The sequence below is a fragment of the Mirounga angustirostris genome, unplaced genomic scaffold, assembly GCF_029215605.1.
Source record: "Mirounga angustirostris isolate CCGP_5_RB_7025 unplaced genomic scaffold, mMirAng1.0.hap1 SCAF_5, whole genome shotgun sequence".
NCBI classification, from domain to species: domain Eukaryota; kingdom Metazoa; phylum Chordata; class Mammalia; order Carnivora; family Phocidae; genus Mirounga; species Mirounga angustirostris.
In genome coordinates, this window is record NW_026991713.1 from 10,655,087 (window position 1) to 10,682,481 (window position 27,395).

Consider the following 27,395-nt stretch of genomic DNA (forward strand, 5'->3'; position numbering starts at 1 on the left):
GAAGTGCTTTAGACCGGGGAGGCCTCTGGGGTTCTGTAAGCACCGGAGCCCTGGCCCCTCGCTTCACGGTCACGGTGCAGACAGGACTGCGATTGGGTGTGTGGCTCTGCACAGAGCCCGTGCGCTGTGCGCGTGGTCGTGCGGGACCCCGGTGCTGTGGGAGCTCCGTGTGAGTACGCCGAGTGCCGGCGGGGCGCGCGTGCCGGGGTGCGCCGCGTGCGGGCGGGCCGGGGGCCGGTGTGGCCGCCGTGCGGGCTGCGCGTCTGGGCGGCCGGCGCCGCGTGCCCCGGGGAAGGTGTGTCTCGGCGCGGGCGGGGGGCTGAGCGTGCGTGGTCGGTCCCTGCCCCGCCCGGAGGCCGGACAGGTGTGGGCGGGCCGCCGGGACCCCGCGGGGCCGGGGCCGGGAGCGCCGGCGGGAAACAGGAAGCGGGGGGGGGCGGTGAGGCGCGCGGCCGGAGGGCCGGGAGGCAGGGCGTGCGGGCGGACGTGCGGGTGGCTGGCGGGGCCGGACGCTCGGCCCGGGCCGGGGCGGCGATGTGGGGGGATCCGGGCAGCCCTGGCGGCTGCGGGGACGGGGGCGGAGCCCGGGGCGCCGCGGACACCGCCCCCCTGCGCCGGCGGAGCCGCCGCCCGAGCGCGGACCCGGGAGCCCGAGGCGACTGCGGCGTGCGGGGTGAGTCCCGGGGGCGCGGGGCGCGAGCGCCGGGCGGGGGCGCGGGGAGGGGGCTCCGGGGACGACGGGCGGCGGGTCCCGCGGGCGACGTCCCGAGGTGGGGGGGGGGGGTCGGCCGGCGCACCCCGCCCCCGGGCGACCCGGCTGACCCCCGCGCGCCTCTGGCCCGCAGACCCCGAGGACGCGGCCATGCCGGGCGGGGCCGAGGCCGGGGAGGCCGAGGAGGAGGCTGGGGCCGGCTCCGGGTCCGAGGCGGAGGAGGACGCTCTGTGGGAGCGGATCGAGGGCGTCCGGCACCGGCTGACTCGCGCCCTCAACCCGGCCAAGCTGACGCCCTATCTGCGCCAGTGCCGGGTCATCGACGAGCAGGACGAGGAGGAGGTGCTGAGCACCTACCGCTTCCCGTGCCGTGTCAACCGCACCGGTGAGCCGCGGGGGGCGCGCGGGGTCGGGCCTTCCCCGGGCTGACTGCCCGCCCCCCCCCCCCCCGCCCCCGAGCGCCGCGCACCGAGCCTTGGCGCTCGAGGCCCGGGGTTCTGGTGCCCACCATCCTGCCTCCTGCTGAACCACCATTACGATCCAGCGGGTGTGTGGTGCCCACTCGGGCATCTGGGGTTTATCTATCTTGGACTTTCCTCCCACTTCCTGGGCCCACTTTAGAGCAGGGAGGTGGATGTGGTTGCCAGTGCAGTCTAGATCTGGGACCTCCGGGCATCTTTCCTGTGCCTTTTGATCTCCTGGGTTCTCTCTGCCCTCTCTACCTCTGTGTGCCACACATTCCTTGGGGAGCCGTTTCTCCGTAAGTGCTCAAGAGACATCAAACTTTGTGAGGGTGCCTGTTCCCACAGGGTGTGTCTTTTAACTAGAGCTAGCTAGCAAAGGGATGAGGGTCTAATGGTGGAATTTCAGGCATTGACCGGTGGGGGGAATGATAGTATTTTACTTTGCGTTTGGGGTAGGGGGATTCCTGTGTGCCACTGAAAAGGCAGGGAGTATTTGCTGGCCCTGGATCTGTGTGTGTGTGTGTGTAGGGGGGTGGGCAGGCTGGGGGTTGGGGAGCCGTTGAAACACAGGTGCGTGGCAGGAGGGTCCTGGCTTTCTTGGCTCGGGCAGACAGGTTCTGTGCACTGATGTGTTGAGACAGGCCCCTGTGTGTGTCACTGGCCCAAAAATCTGGGGAAATAAAGTCTGGGGAACGTGGGCCCTGGGGCATGGAGAGGGAAAGGGGGAGGAAGTGGCTAGGCACTGGGGGAAGCCCTGACCTTGACCCTGGGGCACCCCCTGCCACTCCCCAGGGCGCCTGATGGACATCTTGCGCTGCCGTGGCAAGAGGGGTTATGAGGCCTTCCTGGAATCGCTGGAGTTCTACTACCCCGAACACTACACGCTGCTCACGGGCCAGGAGCCCGCCCAGCGCTGCTCCATGATCCTTGGTGAGTGAGTCCGCAGCGGGTGCTGGCATCCGGGGCACCCGTGCAGAGGTTCTTTACCCCGTCCCTGTCGTGGAGGCACTTCCGCTATCCCTGTTGAACAGATAGGGAAACTGAGGCATGGAGAGACCGGAAGCAGTTTGCCCAAGTTGGGATTCTGATCCATTTCGTCTGAGTTCAGAGCCTGCACACTTAACATGGCTCTTCCCCCTAAAATTGTTTTCGGATGCACGCGTGTCAGGCATACACGGGTTTACAGTTTCCTGTGTAAATAATTCAGACACCCCGGGTGACTTTAGAATAAATAGAAAAGATCTTTACTTCTTCCTTCAGCTCTGTTCTGCTGGTGACAGTTTGGTGAGTCGCTTTTTTTCTTTGCATTTGCACACACACACACACACACACTTGTTCACTTTTCCTGAGAACTGATTTTAGTGATTCTTGCACAACTGGTGCATTTATCTGAAATGACTGCACATGTTCCTTAGTGATATTGTGCCATTAGTCATTTAACCGACTCCTGTTCATGGACGTCCAGGTTGTTTCTGGTTTTGTAACGTACCAGTGATGCAGGGAACATCTTTGTATGTGTATATTTGTGCAAATGGGTGTCTCAGGACGAGAGGTTTGGGAAATAGAATTTCTCAAAGACTGTACATACGTATTTTAAGTGTTAAATCAGTGTGCATCCCACCAGCAGGGTCTGAGTGCCCAATTTGCTGTACCCTCATGAATCCTGGGGACCATTTAAAAATGTTTTTGGCAGTCTCATATGTCAAAAAATATCTTATTTTAAATTTGTACTTCATTGAGATGTCGTTCACAGCTTACTAGCTGGTAAACCTTGGGCAAATGACTTGACCTTTCGGTGTTTCAGTTGTTTTGTCTTTCAAGCGGTTGTAACAATAGTACCTACCTTATACTGTTGTCATGAGGTTAAGTGAATTATTATATTTACTTAGCACAAAGAATGGAGCCAAATGTTCATGGTTACTATTATTATTATTATTGTTATGATTTTTATTGCTGGTGAGTTGGAGTATTTTTTCCTTTGTTTATTAACCAGTTTTGTTTCGGAACTTGCCTATTAGTAGTTTTTGCCCATATATTTTTTTGGTTTGTGTTTTCTTATTGATTCGTAGGAGCTCTTTTTATATTGTGGCTCTGAATCTTTTGTTATATTTGTTATATTTTCTCCTGCTCCACTTCTTATGTTTGAACTTTTTTTGTCATAACTTTCATTGTTTAGAAGTTTTAGAAACTTTTATATGGATTTGTCCATTTTTTCTCTTATAGCTCTTATTGATTTGTAGAAGCTGTTTATATGTAGTGGCTCTGAGTCATCTGTTACGTTTATTGTACTTTCTCCTTTTCTGTTGTTTATCTTTTAACTTCTTTTGTTACATCTTTTCTTACATTGTTTAGAAGTTAAAAAAATTTTATATGGATTTGTCCATCTTTTCTCTTATAGGTTCTAGATTTTGTACCTTGATTAGGAAGGCCTCCTCTACTCCAGAATGCTAAAACGACGTTCCAGAATTTCCGTCTAGTGTTTTCACGGTTTGGGTTTTTCGGTGCAGGCTGCTATCCCCCTGGATTTCATCGGCTTGACTTGACGTTTCTCTCCCCTGTCCCTGGCAGATGAGGAGGGGCCGGAAGGCCTGACCCAGTTCCTGATGACGGAGGTGCGCCGGCTGCGGGAGGCTCGCAAGAGCCAGCTGCAGCGGGAGCAGCAACTGCAGGCTCGGGGCCGGGTGCTGGAGGAGGAGCGGGCGGGGCTGGAGCAGCGGCTGCGGGAGCAACAGCAGGCTCAGGAGCGCTGCCAGCGCCTCAGGGAGGACTGGGAGGCGGGCAGCCTGGAGCTGCTGCGGCTCAAGGACGAGAACTACATGATCGCCATGCGCCTGGCCCAGCTCAGCGAGGAGAAGAACTCCGCAGTCCTGCGCAGCCGGGACCTGCAGCTGGCGGTAGGCCCCTGGGAGGGGCGGGCGGGGAAGAGTGGGGAAGCGACCTTTGAGAAAACTGACCGGTCACGGGGTAGCCGGCCTGTGTCCCAGAGCCACCATCTCCCAGCTGTCGGACCATGGGGCAGGTCCCGTCCTCATCCTGTGCCTCAGTTTCCTCATCTGGACCACGGGGCAGGTCCCGTCCTCATCCTGTGCCTCAGTTTCCTCATCTGTAACAGATCTGTAATCTGATGTTGAGTTACGAGGGTGGTTCTCAACGGGGGACACGTTTGGCTGTGTCTGGAAACGTGTCTGGTGCTCCCAGCGAGGAGTGTGCTCTGGGCCTCTGGGGGGGAGCCCCGGGATGCCGCTGGGCAGCCTGCAGAGCGCAGGACAGACCCCACGGCCAAGAATTACCTAGCCCAAGAAGTCGGTAAGGGCCGAGGTGGAGAAGCAGCCTTGGTTAGTGAGGATTCTAGGAGTTTCAGACCCAGAGTTTGAGACACACGGGTGCCTGGCGCCGTTAGCGCTCAGACCTGGATTGTCGTCGGCGGCTGTCATTAAGTGCGACTGCGCGCCGCCACCACCGAGGTTACACACGTCACGTCCTGTGATTCCCGCTGAGGCACCAAGCACCAGGTTTCATTTTGAAACATAGGCACCGAGGCCGGGATTGCGGAGGCACTTGCTCAAGGGCACAGAGCTGGGAAGCGGCACAGCCTGGCTTGCCACCAGGTCCGCCGGGCACCAGCGCGGGCCTCCGCCCTGTGATGCTCTTCTGCCCGCTCCCGTCCGGGGGCGGGGGGCCTGCTCCTTCTCGGCGGTGCGTGCGCCTGCGCCTCGTCCAGGCCGAGAAGCCGAGCCGGCCTTCTGGGCTCCTTCCTGGGACTCAGCACGGGGTAAAGCTGGTGTCTTCCAGCTGCAGGGACTTGTCCGAAGGGCTTAGTGAGCGAATGCTTGTCCAGGGTTTAGCAGTGCCAGTGGCACCCAGGGGGCTCTCCCCAACGATAGGTACGAGGTCCATGGGGGGGGATGCTGCCTGTGTGATCTGAAGCCCCCCGTCGCTGCGGGGCTGCGGGTGCGGTGGGCTCCCGGGGACGATGGGTGGCCCACGGGAGGCCGTAGGTGCTGGTGCCCATCGGTGTGCCGGAGCCTGCGGCCGTGCGTGCTGGCGGGTTGACGTTTGGGGACGAGAGAGTCCTGATCGGGGGCGCGGAGGCCGCTCGTTGAAGACTGCCAGGCGTGCTGAAGACTGTAGGTGGCCGATGGGAGGGTGTGCATCTGGCCGGTGTTTGGCACGAGATGGGGCTGTCTGAGGCCTGCAGACTGGTGGCAGACTGAGCAAAGGTGGCCCTGGCAAAAGGCTTCCCTCCCTGTGCCTCAGTTGCCTTCTGGTCCTCGCAGGAGGTTGCGGATGAGGCTGCTGGAACCGTGGTCCCACACCTCCCGCCTCAGGCATGGTCCTCTGTTTGCCCTGCACCAGCTCCCTGACTTCAGCAGCTCCACCGGGACAGGCCGGGGGGGGGCACACTGTGAGCGCCCCCATTTGCGGATGAGGAAACTGGCTCAGGGAGGTTGGTTAGAGCACTTTCCCGGGAGCCCAGGAGTGAAGGATTTCTGACTTTGCTGTCAGCACTGCTGGGGCCGGCCTAGGGCCCCCCCTTCTTTGCTGTGTCTGCTTTTCCTGAGACGGATGTGGGGTGTGCTGTGAGGTTTCCCTGGAAGAAAGGGGTCGGCTACTCAGAGGGGACAGTGGGACAGCCACCAGCCCCGGGGTGTCAGGAGGGGCATGGCTTGTTTTGTCTTTGGGTTGGGTGTAGTTGTGAGTTGGATCCCCTGAAGTGGCAAATGCATGTATGTGCCTGGGGGGATGTCCTCTGTGTGTGTGTGTGTGTGTGTGTGTACAGCTGTCTGGGGTCTCCTGGGGTGGGATAGGGGATGAAGAAGAGGTGTTGGAGGTGCCTCTGTGTGTCTGCAGATTAGCAGCAGGTGCATGTTCGTATGCCCACCTCGGGTTGAGGTCATCTGCCCCTGGGCAGATAGTGACCGCTTTCCCCCGGTTTAGGGGCTAGAGGGCAAGGGATGAACTTTAACCAGTAGATAAGATTTTCTTGGAACGTACCTAGCGTAAATTTGCCTTAACTTTTCGGAGCTTTTCTGCCGCAAAATTAACCAGAGGTGTTGCAGGTGGAGATGAACAGAGTAGCTGATGGCGCCTGTCTTGGCTGCTTGGGTCCCCTCCCCCCACGGGCAGGTGTGTGGTGGCTGTGATTTAATACCGTGTTTTATAAGGTGCAAATTTAATGAGCTCTTATTTCTGAGCAACATAAACTTCAGGACCGAACGCTGTAATTTTGTGCTCAGTGAGTTTGTACGCCAGGATTAAAGGCATCCGCGTTTCCTGGTGTTCGGGGGAAGACTCCCAAGTGGCCTGTCCTCTGAGCTCATCGGGGGCGCCTGCTGGCCACGGGGCAGGCCGGAGGCCGTGGTGTGTGGGGGCAGTTCGCTGGAGAGGGTGTGACCACACTTGCCCTTGTAACTAGCTGTCTTTCTCCAGCGGTTTACAAAGCATGTTTTGTGAGGGGAAAGGAATGTGAGAGTCATGAATTTCTTTCTGAGTCCTTTGTGGAGGAGGAGTGGAGCTGCCTGACCCAGCATCCAGACCCGCGAGTGTGTGTGTGCGTGTGTGCACGTGAGCGTGTGTGTATGCGTGTGCAAGCGCTCGTGCATGTGTGTGCGTGTGCGAGTGCGAGTGCGAGCGCGTGCGTGTGGCCACACCTGGCTCTGAGGGGTGCAGGGCTACCAGCCATTTCCAAGAGAGGCCAGGGCGCTCCTAGGACACCAGACATTGGCACGCCTACGCAGAGCGCCAGAGGTCATTGTGTCCTTGTCCCGACAGTTACTTCATTTTGTGGCCTGACACCTGCTGCTAGTCTTGTCACTGTCCGGCCACCTCAGACCCCACACGCGAAATAACTCTCGGGTGCACTCCTCATCCAGCAAGCAGACTGTGTCACCGTCGGCCAGGCCACCATGCAGCTGACCACCCCCCCCCGCCCGCCCCGGGCCAGCTTCCGGTGGCCCACACTCAGCTGGTGACAGGTTGGGGTTCTGGGATTTTAGTGAAGGCTGTGAAGACAGCCACCATCCCACCCCTGGCAGTCCGAAAGCCAGCCTCGGACAGTTTGAGGGCCTCTGCCTGTCCACTGTTATGCTGAGTCCGAGGCAGAGCTGGGCCCAGACGCCGGCTCTCCTTGATCCTGGCGCAGCCCTGCTCTTCCGTCGCGCCGGCCCAGGGCTGGATCACCGGCGCTCCGTGTTGGAGCTGTGGGACAGACGAGCCTGTGGGGATGCGCTACACCCCCCCCCGGGGCTTGCTTGGTGTCCCGTGGCCGGTCCGTGGCGGGTCAGTGGCAGTGTGGGCCTGCTGCCTGGGGGATGGGAGCCGGGGTTCCGTTGTATTTCACAGGGTTGGGGTGCCTGGCCGGGGTGTGGGTGTGTGGGCTGGATCTCGGGCCCGTGGTCTACCCACCTGGGCCAGGCTCAGCCGCTGTGAAGACCCCTTGTCAGAGGGGTGGTGAGCTTGCCCCGGTGCCCGGCCCCGTGGTCTGACCCGGGTGCTCGTCCCGGCCGGCTCCACCCCGCCCGGCCTGAAGCACAGCCGCTGGGACTCCCCAGCCCGTCCCGTCTTCATAGACCCGTCCGGGGAGGACTCCTGCTCAGGGAACCCTGGAGGCAGGGGGAGTTGAGAGGGTGATACCTCTCCCGTGCCCTGACCGGTGGCCCCTGCCGGGCTGCGTCCCTCCTGGGGCTGATCCATGTGTTGGGCCCCAGGTGGATCAGCTGAAGCTCAAGGTGAGCCGGCTGGAGGAGGAGTGCACCCTGCTGCGGAGGGCCAGGGGGCCGCTCCCCGGGGCCGAGGACAAGGAGAGGGACAAGGAGCCGGACAGCGTGGACCTGGTCTCCGAGCTGCGCGCCGAGAACCAGCGGCTGACCGCGTCCCTGCAGGAGCTTCAGGAAGGCCTGCAGCAGGTACGAGGGCCAGTGAGGGGGAGGGTGTGTGGGGGGGGTCAGCCCACCGGCTGCTCACTCATCCCCCTGAGGCCTGGAGGGTGAGGATTCTGGAGCGGAAATGGAATCTTGGCGGGCGTCTTGTCTTAAGCCCTGAGTGGAGGGTCCTTCGTTAGCGCTCAGCTCTCCCTGGGTGTTTGGTCTGGGGCCTGGGGGTGGCCCCAGGAAATCTCTGAACTTCCCGAAACGGTGCACCTGATTTCGTGTGAGCACTTTTCTGGGGAGAGGCCTGTAGCTTTCCTCAGATTGGTAGAGGAGTCTCTGACCCTGGAAAGGTTCAGATCCCTGAGTCTGCGTGGCCCTGGGGCTTGCTTGGTGTCCCGTGGCCGGTCCGTGGCGGGTCAGTGGCAGTGTGGGCCTGCTGCCTGGGGGATGGGAGCCGGGGTTCCGTTGTATTTCACAGGGTTGGGGTGCCCGGCCGGGGTGTGGGTGTGTGGGCTGGATCTCGGGCCCGTGGTCTACCCACCTGGGCCAGGCTCAGCCGCTGTGAAGACCCCTTGTCAGAGGGGTGGGGACAGGCTTTGGAAACAGCACCCATCAGCTGCCCTGGGCGGTGGGTGGGGGCCAGAGCAAGGGTGAGCGGGCCTGGTTCTTGTTTAGGAATAAAATCCGGGCCAACTTGTGTAAGCACACCCTCAGCCACTTACTTCATTTCCACCCCAGCTGCTCCCTGGAGAGTGTGCAGGGCTGTGGGCCGCACCCACTCTACAGACAGGGAAATGGAGGTCCAGAGAGGTCGAGGCTCTCGGCCAAGGTGGCAGAGCAAGTGGGGCAGGGCTGAGGGCTGTGTGTCCCCCTCCCTCCTGCCTCAGTCACGGCGGGCCCTGGGCGAAGAGAGGCTGAGGCAGCCTCTGAACTGTGCCCCTCAGGAAGCGAGCAGGCTGGGGGCCCCAGGCTCAGAGCGCATCCTCCTGGACATCCTGGAGCATGACTGGCGGGAGGCTCAGGACAGCAGGCAGGAGCTGTGCCAGAAGCTGCATGCCGTCCAGGGGGAGCTGCAGTGGGCTGAGGAGCTGCGAGACAAGGTAGCGTCTCCCTCGCGCCCCACCCCACCACCCCGCCTTGTCCCGGCCTTGTCCCTGCGTTCCTTCTTGCTAACAGCCCGGCTCCTAGGGAGGGGGGGGTACTGCAGTCCATGTACTCTGAGCGTCTGCTGTGTGCCAGGCACCGTGCTAAGAAACGTGCGTTCGTTTGTTCTCGAATTTTGAGACACTGCAGCCAACTAAATAAAGGTCTCCGTTCCTGTAGAGGGTAAATTCTCATAGGGGAGACCAACAGTACTCTGTGCACATAATCCTAAGTCAGTCACTTCACGTAGCAGAGGGTAAGTGCTGGGCAAGAAGCAGAGCAGCAGGTCAGATCCCAGTTTAAATGGGGAGGCCAGGGTTGCCTGGGAGGGTGTCATTGTTAGGATTATCCCCATTTTACAGGGTAGGCCACTGAGGCCCAGGGAGGGGAAGTCAGTCTGTGGCCCAGGCCACCCAGCTGGGGAGGTGGGCCCTTGTGCTTGAGGCTCAGGCCTCTTTCCCTGGACCTGCTGGTGAGCTTGCCCTGGTGCCCGGCCCCGTGGTCTGACCCGGGTGCTCATCCCGGCCGGCTCCACCCCGCCCGGCCTGCAGTACCTGCAGGAGATGGAGGACCTGCGGCTGAAGCATCGCACACTGCAGAAGGACTGCGACCTCTACAAGCACCGAATGGCCACGGTCCTGGCCCAGCTGGAGGAGATCGAGAAGGAGCGGGACCAGGTGAGGCCGGCCGCTGGTTCTCATACTCGGGAGGACGAGGAGAAGCGGGACTAGGATTGTAGCTGGAGACTTTCCCGGTGCTCGGACTGGTCTGGGAGGGGCAAGGAGGCCCGCAGAAGCACAGACTCCAGCCTTTAAGCACTGGAGATCCATCAGCCCCGCCCCCTGAACACACCTGCCTCACCTGAGCTCCTCATTCAGAAAAGCTGGTCCTGGCACCTGTCAATTCTGAATCCCTTCCTCCCTTCATGTCAAGGACAAGGCCAACATGGTGGGGGCGGGGTGGTGGTGGTGGTGGTGGTGCGCGCTTGCAAATCTTTGCCGGTGAAGAAATTCGCTAGAGTTCTGACTCCTGGGCCCTGGGTCTCATGATCTTCATCTCCTGAGGCCACAGGGCGGGCCATCTCCTCCTGGTCCCCCACCTTCCTTGTGGAGGGCTCCCCATGCAGGGGGCAGGGCAGGAGGTTTTGTCCTTGCACCAAGTTCGAATCCCACTAGAACGAGCCTCGGGGACCACTGGTGGGCGTGGTGAAAGTGCAGGTGACCTGGTGGTCTGGGCTGGGCCCAGGACCCTGCACTGCCTCTGGCCCCCCACGCCCCCTGAGCCACTGGGGGGCAGGTCCCGGCCATTGTCCAGCTCCCAGGGACCCTGGTCTTTATGGTGGGGACAAGCGCTTTGGGTGCGGTGTGCTGGGTTTGAATCCCAGCTGCTCTGCTAGCCCGGGATGCTGTGAGTGAAGCCCCAGGCACACAGTGGGTTTTCCCAGAAGAGGCTTAAGTTGCTCTTGGGAGATGGCAAGAGCCTGGACTCGGCACCTCCACCGCCTGAGTTTGAATCCCAGCTCTGTCCCTGCTGGCTGGGTTGTCTGTAAAATGAGAATAAAGAGAATGTCCACCTTGGAAAGTTCGTGTGAAGGTTAAACGAGCTGATATTTAGCACAGGGCACCCAGGAAGGGCTTACTACCCGTTAGCTGCTGGTCTTGTTGACCCCCCATCCCAGAGGGTAGAGGGCAGGACAGTTGGGCCAGTGTGGCCCCTTCACCCTCGCTGCCCGCTCTCCCCAGGCCATCCAGAGCCGTGACCGGATCCAGCTGCAGTACTCCCAGAGCCTCATTGAGAAGGACCAGTACCGCAAGCAGGTGCGGGGCCTGGAGGCTGAGCGGGACGAGCTGCTGACCGCGCTCACCAGCCTGGAGGGCGCCAAAGCTCTGCTGGAAGCACAGCTGCAGCGGGTCCAGGGCGGCCCCTGCCTCAAGGTGAGCGGGGTCAGGGTTACAGGGGTCCTGGTGGGAATGCTGCGGTCCCGGCAGGAGCTCTTGGCTGCGGTTGGGAACATGCAGGACCTGGTGGGAGACATCAGCCCCGGGGGTGGGACTCCGCAGGATGCAGTGGGAACCCTCGGCTGGGCTCGGGAAGATGCAGGTTCTGGGAGGAAATACGCGGGTCCTGGCTGGAGCCCTCCCCCTGGGTCAAGAACCTGCAGTCCTGGGAGGGAGCTCTGGGGCAGGACGGAGAATACGCAGGGCTGGTGGAGCTTTCCGTTGGGGTGGGTGTGGTTGGTGCATTGGGATGGGAAAGGGGCACGTGTGTCTCCAAGTCTCTGGGGTTGCTCCTGGGGCACCAGGAACAGTGAAGTTTGTTTTTGCATACGCTTGGAGAAGCCTGGCCGCATGAGGCCCTGAAAGCCCCTCAGAGACCAGCTAGTCCAATTCCCTCATTGTATAGGGCCCAGAGAGTGTCAGGGGCTTGCTCAAGGTCCCACAGCCAGCCAGCGCCCCTTTCAACCAGATACTAGTCCTTGGACCTCTGTCAGGAACTCTGCCTTTTCCTATCTTGGGTTTGCTTGAAGATGATCCCTTGGCCCTGTATTTGACACATGGAGCCTGGAGGAATAGAACAAAGGAAGCATGAATCTGTCTCTTCTCACTTAAAATTCTCAGTGGCTTTTTGTTTTTACGTAAAGACAAAGCTCCTTATCAGGCCCTACAGACCTGAAATGTGGGCCCCTTCCTCCTTCTAACCCTGTTCTCTGGGTCACAATCTTTTAATTCCTGGATTGTGTCACAGTCCTGCCCCAGGGCCTTTGTGCATACCATTCCATCGGCCTGGACCATCCTCCCCCACTTTATCTGCTTAATGCCTACTTGTCCTTGAGTCCTCAGTTCAAACCACACTTTCTCTAGAAAGCACTCTGTTGCCCCCAGGTAGGGTGGGCCCTTTGAGTGCCTTCCCTGCCCTGGGCACCTTCCTTCTCTGCGCTCTTGGCAGTTTGGGGTTATTTCCTTAATCAGCCTGCTTGTTTACAGTTTGTCTGCTCTAGGCTGTGAGCTGCGTGAGGGCAGGGATCCAGCTGTCTCATTCCCTGCTCTGTCCCTGCTCCTCCGGCCTGCAGTAAATGCCTGTGGCTGACCCTTGCCCCGCCCTGCTCACCTCCTCTCTCCCCCTTCCTCTCCCAGGCTTGTGCCTCCTCCCATTCCCTGTGCTCCAACCTCAGCAGCACGTGGAGCCTCAGTGAGTTCCCCCCGCTGCTAGGAGGTCCGGAAGCAGCTGGGGAGGCGACCATTATGGGGGGATCCGAGCCCCACACCTCGGTAAGACACCTGCCCTCCCCGAGTGTGGCGGGGGCGGGGTACGGATGCTAATAGCGTTCATGTGACGTAATTACTAACATGTGGAGTGCTGTCCAGTTTGCCGACAGTCCCATTTCACATGTGAGGACGTTGAGGTCCCCAAGCGCCTTAATTAAGCTCGCCCAGAGCCAGCTCGGGGCTGGGCCTCGGTGCCAGGAGACTTGGGACCCCCACTGTACTCTTGCAGGGCCCACACCTCCGCCCTGGGCCCTACTTGTCTGTCACCTGTGGAATGGGCACAAAGTAGGGGTGTTGAGGTGTGGGAGACGCCGTGGAGGTGACCCAGACCCTGTCGTGGCTGTTGGCAGGAGGAGGCCACAGACAGCGAGAAGGAGATCAACCGGCTCTCCATCCTGCCCTTCCCCCCAAGCGCTGGCTCCATCCTCCGCCGGCAGCGAGAGGAGGACCCTGCACCCCCGAAGAGGTAAACAGGATGGGGAGAAAGCAGTCGAGGCTCAGGGACGTGCTGCTGCTGTTTCTCCAGCCATCTCCCAGAATCCCTAGCGCCAGCGTCAGGGCTGGGCCGGCACCTCCCTTGACGGCTCTTCAATGGCTGGGGCGCTGGGGACTCAGGTCCCAGGAGTCACAGCCGTGACCCAGGTCAGGGGCTAAGACAAGGCCAGAGGGCGGAGTGGGTTTCACCCCCGCTGAGCACCCTGGCAGGAGAGCCCCAGGAGGGCAAGCCTCAATGATCCTAAACCCCGGGGGACGTCTAGGTGGTTCAGGACTAGGGGACATGGAGAATGTTCCAAGGGGTCAGGGGCCTCAGGCAAGAAAGCCAGGCCGCACGTTCAGAGCGGCAAACGGGGTCCAGAAAAACCAGGCTGCGTCTGGTGGTGGCAAGACCAAGGTCAGGGGATGGTCTATGTCCCCCGTCACAGCTTTTTCCGGGCGAGTTGCCCTTGATTTGTTCCCTTACGGGTGCTGGGCACGGGAGGCCGTGATCAACACGGACTTGATTGATCGGTTGAGCGCGTCCCCCGTGACTAGGGTGTGTGATGAGGAAGGCACCGGGGAGTCAGGAATGACAAAGGCAGAAAGTAGGGGTGAGGCGAGGGGTTGGTGAGAGGTCAGGAGAGGCTTCCAGGAGGGGGTGGCATTTCAGGACAGCCCAGGGGGCATTCTAGGGGCAAGGACGTGGGACGGAGGTCAGGATCTTAGCTTCTTGCCCTGTGAGTTTAGGGTTCCTGGTTGGCACACTTGCCCTGTGCTTGGGACCCCCGCCTTGGCTGTAGCTTCTGCGTGCTTGGGGGCTGCAGGACCTCTTGATGGCCAGGGTGCAGGAGGAGGGGAGTGGGGCAGAGTGCTCCCTGTGCCTCAGCTCCTGCCTCTCCCCCACCCCCAGGTCCTTCAGCAGCATGTCCGACATCACAGGTAATGACCCTCCGGGACTCCGTGGGGAGGGCTCATCTGTGGGGGGTGGCTTTCCAGCCCACCTGAGGCCTGAACTGCCAGCTCTGCCCTTGGCCCCCCTTCCTGAGGCCCCACTGTGTCCTGGCCAGGCAGGGGAGGCTGTGCTCGGGGAGAGCCTGGGTGGGGAGTCGGGCCACGCCACTCCCCCTGAGCCCAGGCCTGCTCTTCTCTCCCATGCCTGGCTGTGCTATACGGGCTCCTTGGTCCCAGCCCGCCCTCCACTCTCTCTAGGGTCACCCCGGCCCAGCCCTGAGCCCCGCGGGTCCAGTGTGCTTCTGGGGCCTCAAACCTGCCAAGGTCCTGGGCAGTCTCTGGGCTCCAGGGGCTCACCCCCTTCTCACAGGCCCTGGTTTGCCCCGGTTTCTTGGTCTGGCACCCCAGAACCTCACTTCCTCCCCCCCCCACCCCTGCCCAGGGAGTGTTACGCTTAAGCCCTGGTCTCCTGGCCTCTCCTCGTCCTCATCCTCCGATAGCGTGTGGCCTTTGGGGAAGCCTGACGGCCTCCTGGCCAGAGGCTGTGGCCTGGATCTCCTCAACAGGTACTGTGGCTGCCTGGGGTGGTGGGACAGGGTCGGGTGGGAGTTCAGTGGGGGGCCAGGGGGGTGGGAGGGTCAGGCTCCTGGAGCAGGGCAGGGGTGGGTTGGGAGGGAACAGCAGCTCAGCCTTAGCCTCATGCACCTTTAGAATGTTCAGGCTTTTAGAGACCTGGGATTCAAATCCTGTCGCTGCTGCTCATCATCTGGGTGACTTGGGCTGGTCACTTCTTTCTCTGGGTCTCCGTTTCCTCTGCCGAAGGCGGTCAGTGATCTCTTCGGCATGGGGGGTGCGGCGTTTGGGGGTTTAGGACTCGTGTCAGGAAAGTAGCCTGCTTTGCCAGGCGTGTTAATAGGTGCTCAGTAAATGGTAATTGTTACTCATTCCCCCGGCTCTGAGCTCCCAGCAGAGCTTCGTGCTGTGGGTGGGGTGGGGCCACCATGGGAGCCCTGCAGCTGGGCTGGCCACAGCCCGTGACAAGAGTCACGAAACAGACGGGCTCAGCATGCACTGCAGGCCAAGTGCTCTGTCAGTGTTGGCTCAGAGTGACCTCCCTGGTCAGGCTCGCTGGTGGGTCTCGGGAGGGCGGGGGAGAGAGGAGGCCGTGCTGAGACTGTGGCCTTGGAACTCAGGTAGGGAGGGCAGCTGGGGAAGAGCAGAGGGCAGAGGCTGTCCAGGGAGAGCCTGGAGCTTGGCTCTGACTGGAGCGGGAGGGGGAGGGGGCCGGGCAGGCTCGGTGAGTCAGGCTGGCGGTGTGAGTCAGGCGGGAAAGTGTGGACTTTGGCTTCTACGCTCTTCTCCGGAAAACGCGGCAAGGTTTGGCTGTTGCAGCTGGCTGCTTCACAGCATTCTCTCCATTGGGGGAGGTGGGTGTTGTCAGGATCATCCCTGTTTTACAGACGAGAAAATTGAGGCTCAGAGAGGTTAAGCCACTTGCCTGAGGTCGCACAGCTGGGAAGCGCCAGGGCCATGGTCCCCAGTGACCCGGTCAGATTTGGGTTTGGGAAAGGGCATACAAAGCACGGAACGTCAGAGCTGGACCTGTGGGGATGCTGGATGCAGAGGATGGGCCACACAAGAAATTGGGGCAGAGCAGGAACAGGGGCCTGAGCAGCTTGGCCAGGCCCTGGTCCAGGCCCCTGCCCCCACTCTTGCCCTCCGGCAGCAGGCCCAGTACGACATTGTTTCTCCCTGTGCAGGACGTGCTTCTGGGGGAAGGGGCGGAGGCGCCTCCCTTCCTGCCTGCCTCCCTTCCTCCAGCTCGGCCTGCAGCAGGGGTCCTGGCTGCTGTCCAGGGGGCACCGGGGCAGGAGGTTCTGGCCCAGCCCCCGCCCGGGCCTGGGATCCCAGGGGCCACCTCTGCAGTTCCTGGGGAGGAGTGGGGGGAGAGAACCGATTGGGGCAGGGGCAGGGGTGGCGGACTGAGAGAGAAAGATGTGGATAGATTGTGGGGGGAGCGGGGAGCCCGGACTGGTGCGTGGGGTGCTGCCTGCGTGCGTTCATGCATGTCCCGGCCGGTGTTACCGTGCAGAGCACAGTGGGGAAGAACAGACGTTGGGGCTCTGTCACCTGCTACAGAGGGATGTTGGGCAAGTCACTGTATTTCCCACGGCCTTGGTTTCCAGCTCTGTAAAATGGGGTTGTCGTGGGCTTCCAGGGTCCCCATTAGAGTGTTTGGAGCAGTGCCTGGCTCAGAGCGAGTGGTAATGGAAGCTCTCTGCTCTTGTGATTGGTGCTGCTCAGTTCCCACGGGAGCCCTGCAAGGCCGGTGCGTTTAGCCCCCTTATACAGATGACAACCCTGAGCCCCAGGGAGAGTCAGGAATTTGTCCCAAGGCCACTCGGTGGTGGAGTTGGGGATTCCGTGGTACCTTCCTTCCAGCTAAACTATTTTCACCTCATGCTTGTGGTCTGTGCACACTGTGTGCTGGGCCTTTGCAGCCTCCTGGTCTCCCCTGCCCTTCTGGGCTCCTAGAGCCTTGGGGCAGGGCACGGGATGCTGGAACAGTGGGTGTGCTGGGGCAGGCTGGAGGCTGGATGGACACCCAGGCAGGCGGGAAGATAGGAAGAGCCAGAGAGCGTAAGTGGGGCGCTGAGGGGGGGCGAGCGCTGGGCGAGGGTCCCTGGGTGAATGTCAGGGTGGGTCTCCCTGGCAGGCCCCCGCCCCCACCCACACTGGTCACATGGATGCCAAATCTCTGGTATCAGCTGCCCTTGCCCAGAGAGATTATTGCTCTACTCCACCACCCACTGGCTGGGTGACCCTTGTCAAGTTATAACTTCCTCGTGCCTCAGTTTCCCCCTTCTCTAACATGGGGGCTCACAGATGGTTCCCATGGGGCTGTCGGGAGGGTTAAATGAGGTAATTTATGTGACAGGCTTGAGTCTGAGCTTCATAGGTCCCTGGCCTGGAGCAGAGCAGTCATGTGCCCGGCCCAGAGGTCTTCCCACAGTGCACTGGGGCGGGGGAGCACTCATCCGGGCTACTTGGCCCATCACTGGTCAGAGTGAAGGACTGGCCCCGTTTCCCTCTGTGACCCGACTCCTGACTGGACGTGGGGGGGAGGGGCTGGGAGATGGGGGCCGCATCCTTCCCACCACTCACAGGCAGGGTTGGGGTCAGTCAGATTGTGTTACTAGAGACCCAGGAGTCCAGAGGTTGGAGCAGGCAGCCCCTCCCCGCCCCCCCGCCCCCCCTCAACCATGCACTGGTCTGCTGAGGCCTGGTGCTGAGAGGGACCCAACTGGACCTGGCCCCAGGGAGCCCCCAGGTGGCCACTCCCCCCTTCCCCAGGGGGGCCATGGAGGCCCAGAGAAGTCACTTGGTCCCTCAGGGAGTTGGGCAGGGGTGTCCTGCCTCAGGGCAGTGCCTGAGCCGGGTTGGGCTGGGGTTTCAGGGGTTGCAGGGCTGGGGATGGGGGTGGTGTGCCAGGGCAGGGGGTGGGGGGCGAGCAGGTGGGACCGGGAAGGGCTGAGTGCAGGCTGCTGGCTGGGCTCTTGACTGGGGAAGCCGTGATGCTCGGTTGTCTGTGGGTCTGGAACAGGTGGGGAAAGTGGGGGCCACACCTAAGAACAGTAGACGTCCAATTTTGATTGGGCACTCAGTGTTACCTGGCCACGTTCGAAGAGCACTCCACGCTTGAGTCCCATGATGAGGTGGGTGGATGCCACTGGGGCTGCTGAGGACCAGAGGCTGAGCAGCCAGGACGTCTGGCCCCAGAGTCCCTGCTGGTGCCACTTTCCTCAGACTCCCCCTGATGGCACCCCACAGCGACAGACACCCAGTACCCATGCCGGGAAAGGATCGCGAGACAATAGTTGGACTTACTCGAAGCGCGGCTGGCTTACATTTTCTATTCCATTCCAATCAGAAACAGCGCTGGCCGTGACCTTGTGAATTTCACAACCCTCCTGGGGCCAGGCCTGCAGCCGGGTGTTCCCTGGAGCCCTCTGGTTTCCACTCTACCCGCATGATCTTTCCATTTGTCTGACCGTCACACCCGCGGTGGGAGAAGGTGCCATTACTGTCCTGGCTTTATGGATGTGGTGACAGAATCAAGCAGCCACTCACTCGTCCAAATCCGGGGCCCAGTTAATGCTGCGTGTGGAGCGGGACTGTGTTTCTCCAGCCTCGGGGCGGCCTAGCCCAGCCCAGCCTCGGGCCTCCCGTCTCTGGTGGGGATACATCCACGCAGCCAGGACAGTCCCGGGCCGAAGGAGCCCATGAAGGCAGCGCGGATGCCTCTGGCCCCCCCGCCCCCCGCCCCGTCCAGCCGCAGCCCCTCGGGTTTGGCTGTTTTTGACTGAGGGCGTAGAAGCCGAGAAAGGCTTCGTGGGGGGGGTCAAAGTTCCCCGCTCCGCACGGGGTGCCGATTGGGTTAAAGTCCCTGTAGCCTTGCTCACCCCATGCTGGCAGCAGGGGGCGGTGTGGCTGCGTGGGCTGCAGTTGGGGGGGGTGGGAAGGCGGGGGACACTCTGGCCTCTCCTCTTCCCTGATGCTCTGGCCTGGCTGGGGGGAGAGTCAGGGAAGGGAATTCCAGGCAGCTGTCTCTGAGCTGGCCCCTGGGCCTTACCAGTTCTCTCCAGGGACAGGAAGAACGCTGCTATGATGGGGATCTGGGTGACTCTTTGTCTTAACCGTCAGTGGTTTCCACTGCCCACAAGGGGAAGGCCAGACGCCTTCATTCCGTGCCCTCTGCAGGCTGGCTCCAGCTAGCCTTTTCTGGGAGCTGTTTCCCATGATGTTAAATTAGCTAATTAGGACAAGGAGCTTAGCATGGCGTCTGGCACATGGGGAGCACTCAGTAAGTGTTCGCTGTTGCTATTATTACTGTTGTTACTGAATCCTTCCCCACATCCTGTATTCTGTCCTCCACACCTCTGCCCCTGCCAGCCCTTCAGCCTGGAACACCACCTCCTCTCTGTCTATTCCCGAAGCGCCTCTCCTCTCCACCACGGTGTAGCCCCGCGGCCTCTTCCTCTGGGAAGCTGCTCCCCTCTGTGCTTCCACGGCCGGCTGTAACCATCTCTGGTCTGTGTTGTGTTCTAATGGTGACCTTCCTCCCTCAACTGTGAGCATAACAAGCTTTTATTAGTCGTCTGCTATGTGCCAGTCACGGTGTTTGGTGCTAGGGCCCCGGAGCTGAGCACGAGAGCAGGCTGGTTCCCAGGGGCTTTTCCTGGCCAGGTGCAGATGGTGCGGTCCTGCGGGAAAAGCGCTGTCTCACGTGTGCACGGGGCTGGGAGGGAGAGGTCGCTTTGGAACTGAACTTTGCAGGATGAGCGGCATTCGCCAGGCAGAGAAGAGGGGGAAGGGCGTTCCAGCGGCGCGGCAGGTGCAGTGGCCCCAGGGTGGGCGTCATGGCACACTGGGGGGATTGCTGTGATGGTTCTCCCAAGAAGGCTGAACCGCGTGGAAATACAACTCTAATTCCCCTCTCCCTTCTCTCTTCCCAGGTCTCTGGCCATCCGGGTGTCTTGCCGGAGCCCCCCGGGGGGGCCCGAGTCCCAGGACAAGGGCCCAGATGGCCTGTCGTTCCTTGGGGACAGCTGGTCTGGGGCCGTGGTGCGGAGGGTGCTCTCTGGGCCAGGGTCTGCCAGGGCGGAGTCCAGAGAGGTGAGATCCCGCCCCTCTGAGTTGGGGGTGGAGCCAATGCATTAGCTGGGGCTGGAGCCCTCTGATTGGTGGATCTGGGTCACTGGGCGGTGTTCCTGGGGGTTGACCAAAGCAGAGGCAGGCTCAGAGATGACACACGGGTTGCCCTACCTCAACCAGCAGCACATTAAATCTCATCAGGCAGGTGGGCTGGGAGGTGGGGCAAACTGATGGCACCTGGACAGATCTCCACCCTTAAACATGGGAGAGACCAGGATGTGCCAGCCTGGATAGGGAGTCCTGTTGATGGGAGAAGGGTCTGATTGGATAGGCATCCTGGCAGGTGGGGGCATCTGAATTATGGGACATGTCATCCCCACCCCAATCTTCCTCCAGCCCCAGGGCTGTATTGCCCTGGGAAGCTCACTTCTTTCCCTGCCTGCCTGGGTTTTCTCCCAGCCAAGGGCCGAGGCTGCTGGCCTGGAGGGGGCAGGCCTGGAAGGTGAGGTCCAGCAGAGAACCTTGCCCTGGAGCCAGGTGTCCACGCTCCCCTTCCTGATGGACTTCAAGGGTAAGTCTGGTCCGGGGTGGGGAGGAACTGGGGACTCCGGGTCCTAGAGGGATGGAGCTGAGAGCCCAAGAGAGGGCTTGTCCAGCCCATTGTGTAGGTGGGACAACCAAGGCATGAGAGAGAGACAGACACTGCTGCCTGACGCTTGGCAGTGCCCTTCCCTCCCGCACTGCGGTCCCCTTGCTAGTTGTCCATCTCCTCCTCAGTAAGGAGCTTACTGTGAAAGGAGCACTAGACAGGAGTCCAGAGACCTGGATTCAAGTCCTGGTTCTGTTCCTAGTGGGCTTGGTGGCCTTGGGCAGGTCCCTGCCCTCTCTGGGCCTCAGGCTCTGACTTTAAGAAGGAGAAGGTAGGGTTTTGGCAGCCCAGGCCTTCAAAGGGGCATGCCTGTGGCCCGAGGCTGCTCCCTGACTTTGTCCTCCTCTTGTCCTCCCTGCTGCCCCTGCCCTTCCCACGTTCAGCCTGTCAGTCCTTCCACGAGGCCCTCGACGCCTGGACAAAGGGGCTGAGCACCGAGCCCTTCTATATCCGAGCCAACCTCACCGTGCCCGAGCGAGCAGACCCTCATGCGCTGTGTGTGAAAGCCCAGGAGATCCTGCGCCTGGTGGACCCAGCGTACAAGCGGCGGCAGGAGTGGTTCTGCACCCGGGTCGACCCCCTGACGCTGCGGGACCTGGACCGGGGCACTGTGCCCAACTACCAGAGGTGATGCAGACCTGCGAGTCTGGGGACAGGTCCCACAGGGAGCCCGGAGCAGGCTGGGAGACTTTTCCCCTCTTCCTGCAACCCCTCACAACCCTCTGGGACAGGATGAGGGGGGCCGAAGGGGGGCTCCCTTTCTCCCTACAAATGCATGATGTGTGTCCCCCACCTCTACCCCACAGAGCCCAGCAGCTCCTAGAAGTTCGGGAGAAAGGCCTGCCCTCCAGCCGCCACCGAGGGTCCCGAAGTAATGTAAGCAGTACTGGGTGGGCTGGCAAGGGACTGCCAGGGGTAGGCTCCTAAAGGGAGAGGTCGGGTTCCATTCTCTGGAAGCCCTGCGGGGAGGAGGGGAGGGAAGTCCCCACTTCGCTCCTTCCCCTGGATGTGGTTGATGGTCTACTGCATGCCGGGCAAACAGAACAATGGCGGGGCTCGCTGGCCAGGGGTGTTGAGAGGGTTAAAGGAGGTGGTGGGTGCCTGGTGCTCAGGACCTGGCCTGGCCACTGTAAGCACTTGACAGAGCAGCAGGGACACCCCTTTTTCCAGTCCCCGGATAAGGGCTGGGCTGGGTGAACCTCCCCGTGTCCACACGGGCAAAGTGAGGCTCAGAGAAGTAAAAATAACTCAAGAGGCCATGATGCTCGAGGGGATGAGAACTCGGGCTCTGGAGCCAGGCCGCCCAGGCTCGAATCCCAGCTCTGCCACGTGCCTTGCCATCTTGGACCAGCACCTGACCCTCCCTTGAGGCTCTGTTTCCTCGCCTGTGAAATGGGGGAGTTACGTTGCCTGCCTGGCGGCTTCAGTGAGCTCATGACATCTGGGGCTTAGTGAGAGTCTGTCACATTGTAGCCACTTGACACCTGGTAGCTGTTGGTTGTGTGATTGGTGCTGTCTTTACTGTTGTTCTTTTCTTCTTACACCAGGTCACATTGCTAATTCATTGGAAGGGGTCCCAAAGTTTGTCTCTTATGTGACATTAGCTTCCTCAGGGCCTTCCCTGGGCCTCGGTTTCCCCATCTGTAAAGTGGGGTTGGGTAGACCTCAGGCGCCTCTAGCTCTAACTGGTACTGACAAGCTTGCTTCCCTGGGCCCATAGGGATGGTTGCCCTCACCTGCCTGTGGTGGGGGGCTCTGCACTGGGCTGGGTGAGGGCAGGAGAAGGCCTGGTGGGGAAGGGGCCCTTCTGCTGACCCAAGCTCTTCTACAGAGCCCGGACAGCAGGGGCAGCCCGGCCCGCTCTGCCGGGGGTCCCGTCCATCCTCTCCTCCCTGAGGGTGGGATGGAGCTGGGCTCTCAGGGCCTCCTCTTTCTCTGCCCCCTCCCCAGCTGAAGAAGCGAGCCCTGGACCAACTCCGGCTGGTGAAACCCAAACATGGGGGAAGCTCTGCGGGGGATTCTCCAGAGCAGCTGTTGCTGGAGCCCTGCTCAGGTGAGCGCACTGTGGCCAAGGCATGTCCTGTGCTGGTCACGGTGTCCACGATGTGGACATGTGGGGGGCCTGGGAACTTGGTGGTCCTTTTGGCTCCTCCAGCGGGGAACAGGGCATCCAGGGACCTGAGAGGCTCCCCGTGGGGGGGACATGGGCCACCAGGGTGGAGGGAGCCAGTCGGAGGAGGCACATGTGTGCAAGTGTGATTGTGGGTCTGTATGACTTTGGGGCACACACGAGCACGGCTCTGTTCTTGTCTGGCGGAGTGGGTGTAGCTGCGCTTCTCACATGTGTGTGCTGGAGGGTGCCACGAAGAGCCCAGAGTGGGTTTCTGGAGGCAGTAGGGGAGGCCCTGGGTTAGATCAGGAAGAAGGGCTTGGGGGAGCCCAGATGAGGGGGTAGCAATCCTGAGAGGCAAGAAGATGGTGGTTAGGGAAGACTTCCTGGAAGGGAAATTGAGGTAGGGTTTTCAGGGATGAAGACGAGTTTGTTCCAGGCACAAGGCACAGCCGTGTAAAGGCACTGAGGTATATAGCTGTGTGTGATGTGTGTGCAGGCCATTGAGCACAGCAAGTGCGTATCAAACGCCAGCTCTGTCCCGAATTGTGCTTGGTCCAGGGGACACTGTGGCACTTCCCCTTGGAGCACCCTTGGGGGTGTGGGGGGGTGCAGCTGCCTGCCAGTCAGATAATCCTACCTGCAAATGTGATTACAAAGCGTGGCACGTGTGCTAGAGGAGAACTGGGTGCGTTGGGGCGCATGCTGGAGGCCCTGCACGGCTGGGGACCAGGGAAGGTGTAACGTGGGCTCTGAAGGGAGAACTGGGGTTATGTGGGCCGGGAGATGCTGGGGTGTGGCTAGGCCTCCCCAAGTCATGCAGAAGCCCTGTGATTGGAGGCAGGTGATCCATGTGTTGGGGCACGGGACTCGCTGCCTCTCTAGGCTCTGGCAGGGCTGGGTCACCCATGTGGAGGATGTGGCCTTCTTCCCGAGGGTCGTGGGAAGTCACTGGCACGTTGAAAGCAGGGGAGTAACGCGATCTGACTTTCGTTTTAAAGCCTCTCTCTGGCTGCTGAGAGGAGAATGGTCTGGAATGGGCAAGGGTGAGGTGGGGGATGGGGCTCGAGGCTGCTGTTAGAGGTGCCAGCCAGGAGGGGGCAGCTCTGCTCTGTGTGTGTGTGTGTGTGCGCGCGCGCGCACGCTTGTGTGCAAGTGCACGCACACCCAGGAAGAGCAATAGTAAGACTTAGGAAGGGAAAAGAGATGGGGGGCTTGAGAAGAGGTGATGGGGTTTTGAGTATCGAGGGGGCTGGCCACCCTCGGAACGGGGAGCTGGGGACTCTGCCTGCTCCCTCATCTCCTCTGTACCCCATCCCCCTGCAGAGCCTGAGCGAAGCCTCAAACCCTACAGCCTGGTGCGCCCGCTGCTGGTGTCCGCCCTGCGGCCCGTGGTGCTCTTGCCCGAGTGCCTGGCACCCCGGCTCATCCGCAACCTGCTTGACCTGCCCAACTCCCGGCTGGACTTCCAAGTGTGCCCGGCGGGTGAGCCTGTGCCCAGGGACGGGAGGGATGGGGAGGGCTGGGTGGCACCCCGGGGCAGCCAAGCCCACTGGCCCTTCCTCCCTGCATCTCACTTCTCTGCAGAAAGCCTCTCTGGGGAGGAACAGTGCTCATCCTCAGCACCTGGAGCCCCCAAAGCCCAGCCTGCCACCCCTGGGCTGGGCAGCAGGCTCCGTGCCATCCAGGAGTCTGTTGGGAAGGTAGGTGCTGGGGTGGGGGGCTGCCTTTCTGGGCCGGAGGGCTAGAGTCTGAGAGGCGCTGGACAAGGCCCTGCCCTTCCACGGGCCTGTTTCCTCACCTGCGAATGGGAACGCTGGGCCAGCCAAACGTGGGTCACCTTTGAGGTGTTTGGCTGGTCCGTCTCATCCATCCATCCCATCTCAGATTCGCCACTCCCTTGGGGGCTGGCTAGGGGCTGCCAGGCATGGGGGTGGCGGTGGGGTTTGCTCCATCCTATCGATGACCAGGCTGAGGTCCGGAGCGGGGATGTGACTTACTTCCCCAGGCCTCCCTCCCGCCTTCCCTTGTGGCTCTTTCCTTGTTGCCAAGGCCCTTCTGGAGGGGGTGGGGCCCCGTGGGGGCAGGGAGGTTGGTGTCTCCGGGCCGGAGTAAAACGTAGCCTTGGTCTCCTGAGAAGAAGCACTGCCTACTGGAGCTGGGCGCACGGGGCGTGCGGGAGCTGGTCCAGAACGAGATCTACCCCATTGTCATCCATGTGGAGGTGACAGAGAAGAATGTCCGGGAAGTCAGGTAAGGAAGGGTGGGGGTGGGTGGGACCAGCCCCTCCTCCTCTTTGGATGTCTCTGTCTCTGTGCCTTTTTGTCCTCTGCATCTGTCCGCGCTCCCTCTGGCTCTCCGGATCCTGGCGTGTCTCTGTGTCCCTGTCCGCCCTCGCCCCCGCTCTGACCGCTGCCCGCCCGCTCTCTCGGCAGGGGTCTGCTGGGCCGGCCCGGCTGCCGGGACTCGGAGCTGCTGCGGCAGTGCCATCGCTCGGAGCAGGTGCTCTGGGGGCTGCCCTGCTCCTGGGTGCAGGTGCCTGCGCATGCGTGGGGCCACGCGGAGGGGTTGGCCAAGGTGGTGCGCGGCCGCATCCTGCAGGAGCAGGCCCGCCTCGTGTGGGTGGAGCGTGGCAGCAGCGCCGGGGGCAGCGGCGGCAGCAGCGAGGCCTGACGGGCCCCTTCTGGTGCCTGCGGCCTCTGCACACACCCACGAAGCCCCCGGCGCGGACGCCGGTGTCTGCAGTGGAGCTGGGTCCTCCTCGTCCTGAGCCTTCCTAGACCCTTGGCCTCCCCGACGTGGGGCCCCCAGCTCTGGGCTCTCCCCCGAGCGAATTTCCAGGAGCCCTCGGGGCGGAGCTCCCACCGCCCCCGTACTTGCTGCTCTGGGCCTTCAGTGCTCCCCGTGCCCCTGTGATTCCAGTCGCGGGCCCCACGCACGTGTCTGTGTCCTTGTCCCCCTTGCCCCCTAGGAGCATCTGAGCTCTCACTCCTGTGCACTGGTTTACACACCCAGGTTCTCACGGCAGGCACATGAGGTCTCCTGGGTCCTCATTCCCTTCTGTTCAAGGAACCCCCCGAGCCCGTCCCGCGTGCCCCTCCCCCGCACCGCGCTCACGTTTCTTGTGTATACCTCCACGTGTGGGCACCGTGGCTTCCCTGGCCCACTGGGCCCCTCACGTCTTCTCGTCACGTGTATGTCTGTGGTTCTCTCCTGTGTAAATGTCACACCCCGCCCCGTGACACTTGGGCACGAACCCTCGTGTGTGCCCGGGGAGGACACCGAGGATCATGTTCTCACAGCGCCGTCTCCCTGCAGTGACCCGCCTCTCAGAGGGACAGTGGGGAGAAGGCCGGCTGCTCCGTCACCAGAATGTACGGCCTGTTGATTTTTAACGGGCCTTTTTCATTCAGATTCTGCACATTATGGAACATTAAACAGTTTGTCATAGAAGCTGGTGGCCTTTTGCTTGCTCGCCTCCCTGGCCCAGGGCCCCCTCTCCACTCCCCCGGCTCGTCCCCACCCCTAGATCAGGCTGATACCACCTCTCAGGCCCCCGCTTGCCCATGGGAAGGATCAGATTTCGTTCCTGACTCATCCCAGAGCCGCCCGCCATCTGCTGGCATCACCTTACCTGCCCCTGAATGACCAAAGAAGGGCCCCACAGATGGGCCACCTCCACGCTCAGCCCTGCCTGTGTCTGATCCTCAGAGGAGCATCCCCTGGAGAGGGGACACTGAGGATAGCAGGGTATGGTCTTGGCTTAAGGAGCTCGGCTGCTGAGTCCAGGAGACCAAGAGCAAACCCTCTGTGTGCAGTCAGGTCCTGAGACCATTCCCACCGGCAAGAGGATGGTCCAGGCAGGATTACCACAGGGGGTGCTGCTTCAGCTTAGGGTCTGGGATTCCTTCAAGAAGTATTTATTGGACCTATGTGCCTAAGTGCTGTCCTTGGTCATCCTATGGCTGCCCTCTGTCCTAGTGATGAACTTGGGGGTCAGCCCCTGGAGGTTGGGGTGGGGGAATGGGTTACTAGGTGGAGGGAATCCCCAGAGTGAAGTCTCAGAGACAGAAAATGGGTTGAATTTGGCCACCTGGGGGGTGGTAGGAAATGAGGCTGGGAAGTCCAAGTTCAGGGGTGGGGGCTGCCTGTATCTTAGTGTCTTTTGAGGTCTGGCTCAGATACCATCTCCAGGAGGCCTGCTTGATTCTGCCAGGCCTTGGGACTTTTCAGTCATGCCTTGTGGCAGGATGGTGGGTCTCTGAGGGTGGCCGTGGGCTCCCTGGGTGTGGAGACTGGGTAATGCTCATTTGGGTAAACGGACCTCCCCACTTTCTTGCTGCATGCCTGGCCCCGTGCTTGGTCTATGGACATGAGTCTGGGTGACATTGCAGGACCTCAGTGAGGCAGTTGGCTTTGTCTGGTCCCATGGTAGGTGTCCCTTTACTGGGCAGAGAAGCCCACTAACCCCTTAATTCTCACCATGTCTTAATTTTGTCTCCATTTGTTAAATGATGAAATTAAAATTCAGAGAGGTGAAGTAACTTGACCAAAGCCACATAGCTGGTAAGTAGCCCAGTCAGGATTTGAACTCTGGTCTGTGTGGCATGAAGCCTGGCATCATCCCTCGAAGATGCCGTTCTGAGAAGATGGGCCATGAGGGGCCTTGGCATGGGGCTGGCCCACAGGAGGGTAATTCAAAAGGGTTGGTTCTCCTTTCCTCTCCCCCCAAACGCCTAGTACAGGCTTGGGCCACAGCAGGCCCAGTCCAATTCACCAGCCATCTGGTACTTTCTTGTGTTTAATGAATATTTCTTTAGTGGGCCAGGCACTGTTCTAGGCAGTGGAGATTCGGTGAATAAAAAAGAACCCCCTGCCCTGATATATTCATGAGAAAGACAGACAATAGATAAGTAAAATATACAGGGTGTTGGAAGATAAAAAGTGCTATGGAGAGAATACTGCAGGAAAAGGGGCCTGGAAAGGACAGGTCTGGGGGGGCTAGGAAGGAGGGGGGAGATGATAGTGCAATTTTTATTTTTATTTATTTTTATTTTTTATTTTTATTTTTTTAAAAGATTTTATTTATTTATTTGACA

At 60.7% G+C, this 27,395-nt stretch overlaps 1 protein-coding gene across 5 annotated transcripts; it reads left to right on the plus strand.

Moving 5' to 3' along the window:
* On the plus strand, positions 1-25,749 carry CARD10 (caspase recruitment domain family member 10). Of its 5 annotated transcripts, none has more exons than XM_045872572.2 (21): positions 1-169; positions 846-1,097; positions 1,969-2,106; positions 3,745-4,070; positions 7,884-8,081; positions 8,990-9,145; positions 9,740-9,865; positions 10,931-11,122; positions 12,323-12,457; positions 12,805-12,920; positions 13,842-13,870; positions 14,325-14,448; positions 19,399-19,558; positions 19,997-20,108; positions 20,570-20,813; positions 20,993-21,062; positions 22,137-22,239; positions 23,623-23,781; positions 23,884-23,999; positions 24,434-24,549; positions 24,732-25,749. In XM_045872572.2, the coding sequence occupies exons 2-21, from the start codon at positions 863-865 to the stop codon at positions 24,967-24,969; spliced, it is 3,093 nt and encodes a 1,030-aa protein (XP_045728528.1). In that variant the 5' UTR covers positions 1-169; positions 846-862; the 3' UTR covers positions 24,970-25,749. The 5 variants fall into 5 exon arrangements, with proteins under 5 accessions (XP_045728528.1, XP_045728529.2, XP_054362799.1 ...); XM_045872573.3 differs by lacking the exon at positions 1-169 and adding an exon at positions 449-673; XM_054506824.2 differs by lacking the exon at positions 1-169 and adding an exon at positions 449-673 and having other exon boundaries at positions 25,615-25,749.
* Positions 25,750-27,395: the final 1,646 nt, after the last annotated feature.

Excerpts from the sequence above, each read along its gene's own strand:
- CARD10 (XM_045872573.3), top strand. The coding sequence starts at position 535 with ATGTGGGGGGATCCGGGCAGCCCTGGCGGCTGCGGGGACGGGGGCGGA. Across the intron at positions 12,458-12,804 it reads GATCCGAGCCCCACACCTCG|GAGGAGGCCACAGACAGCGA; the intron begins GTAAGACACCTG and ends GGCTGTTGGCAG. Across the intron at positions 14,449-19,398 it reads GGCCTGGATCTCCTCAACAG|GTCTCTGGCCATCCGGGTGT; the intron begins GTACTGTGGCTG and ends CTCTCTTCCCAG.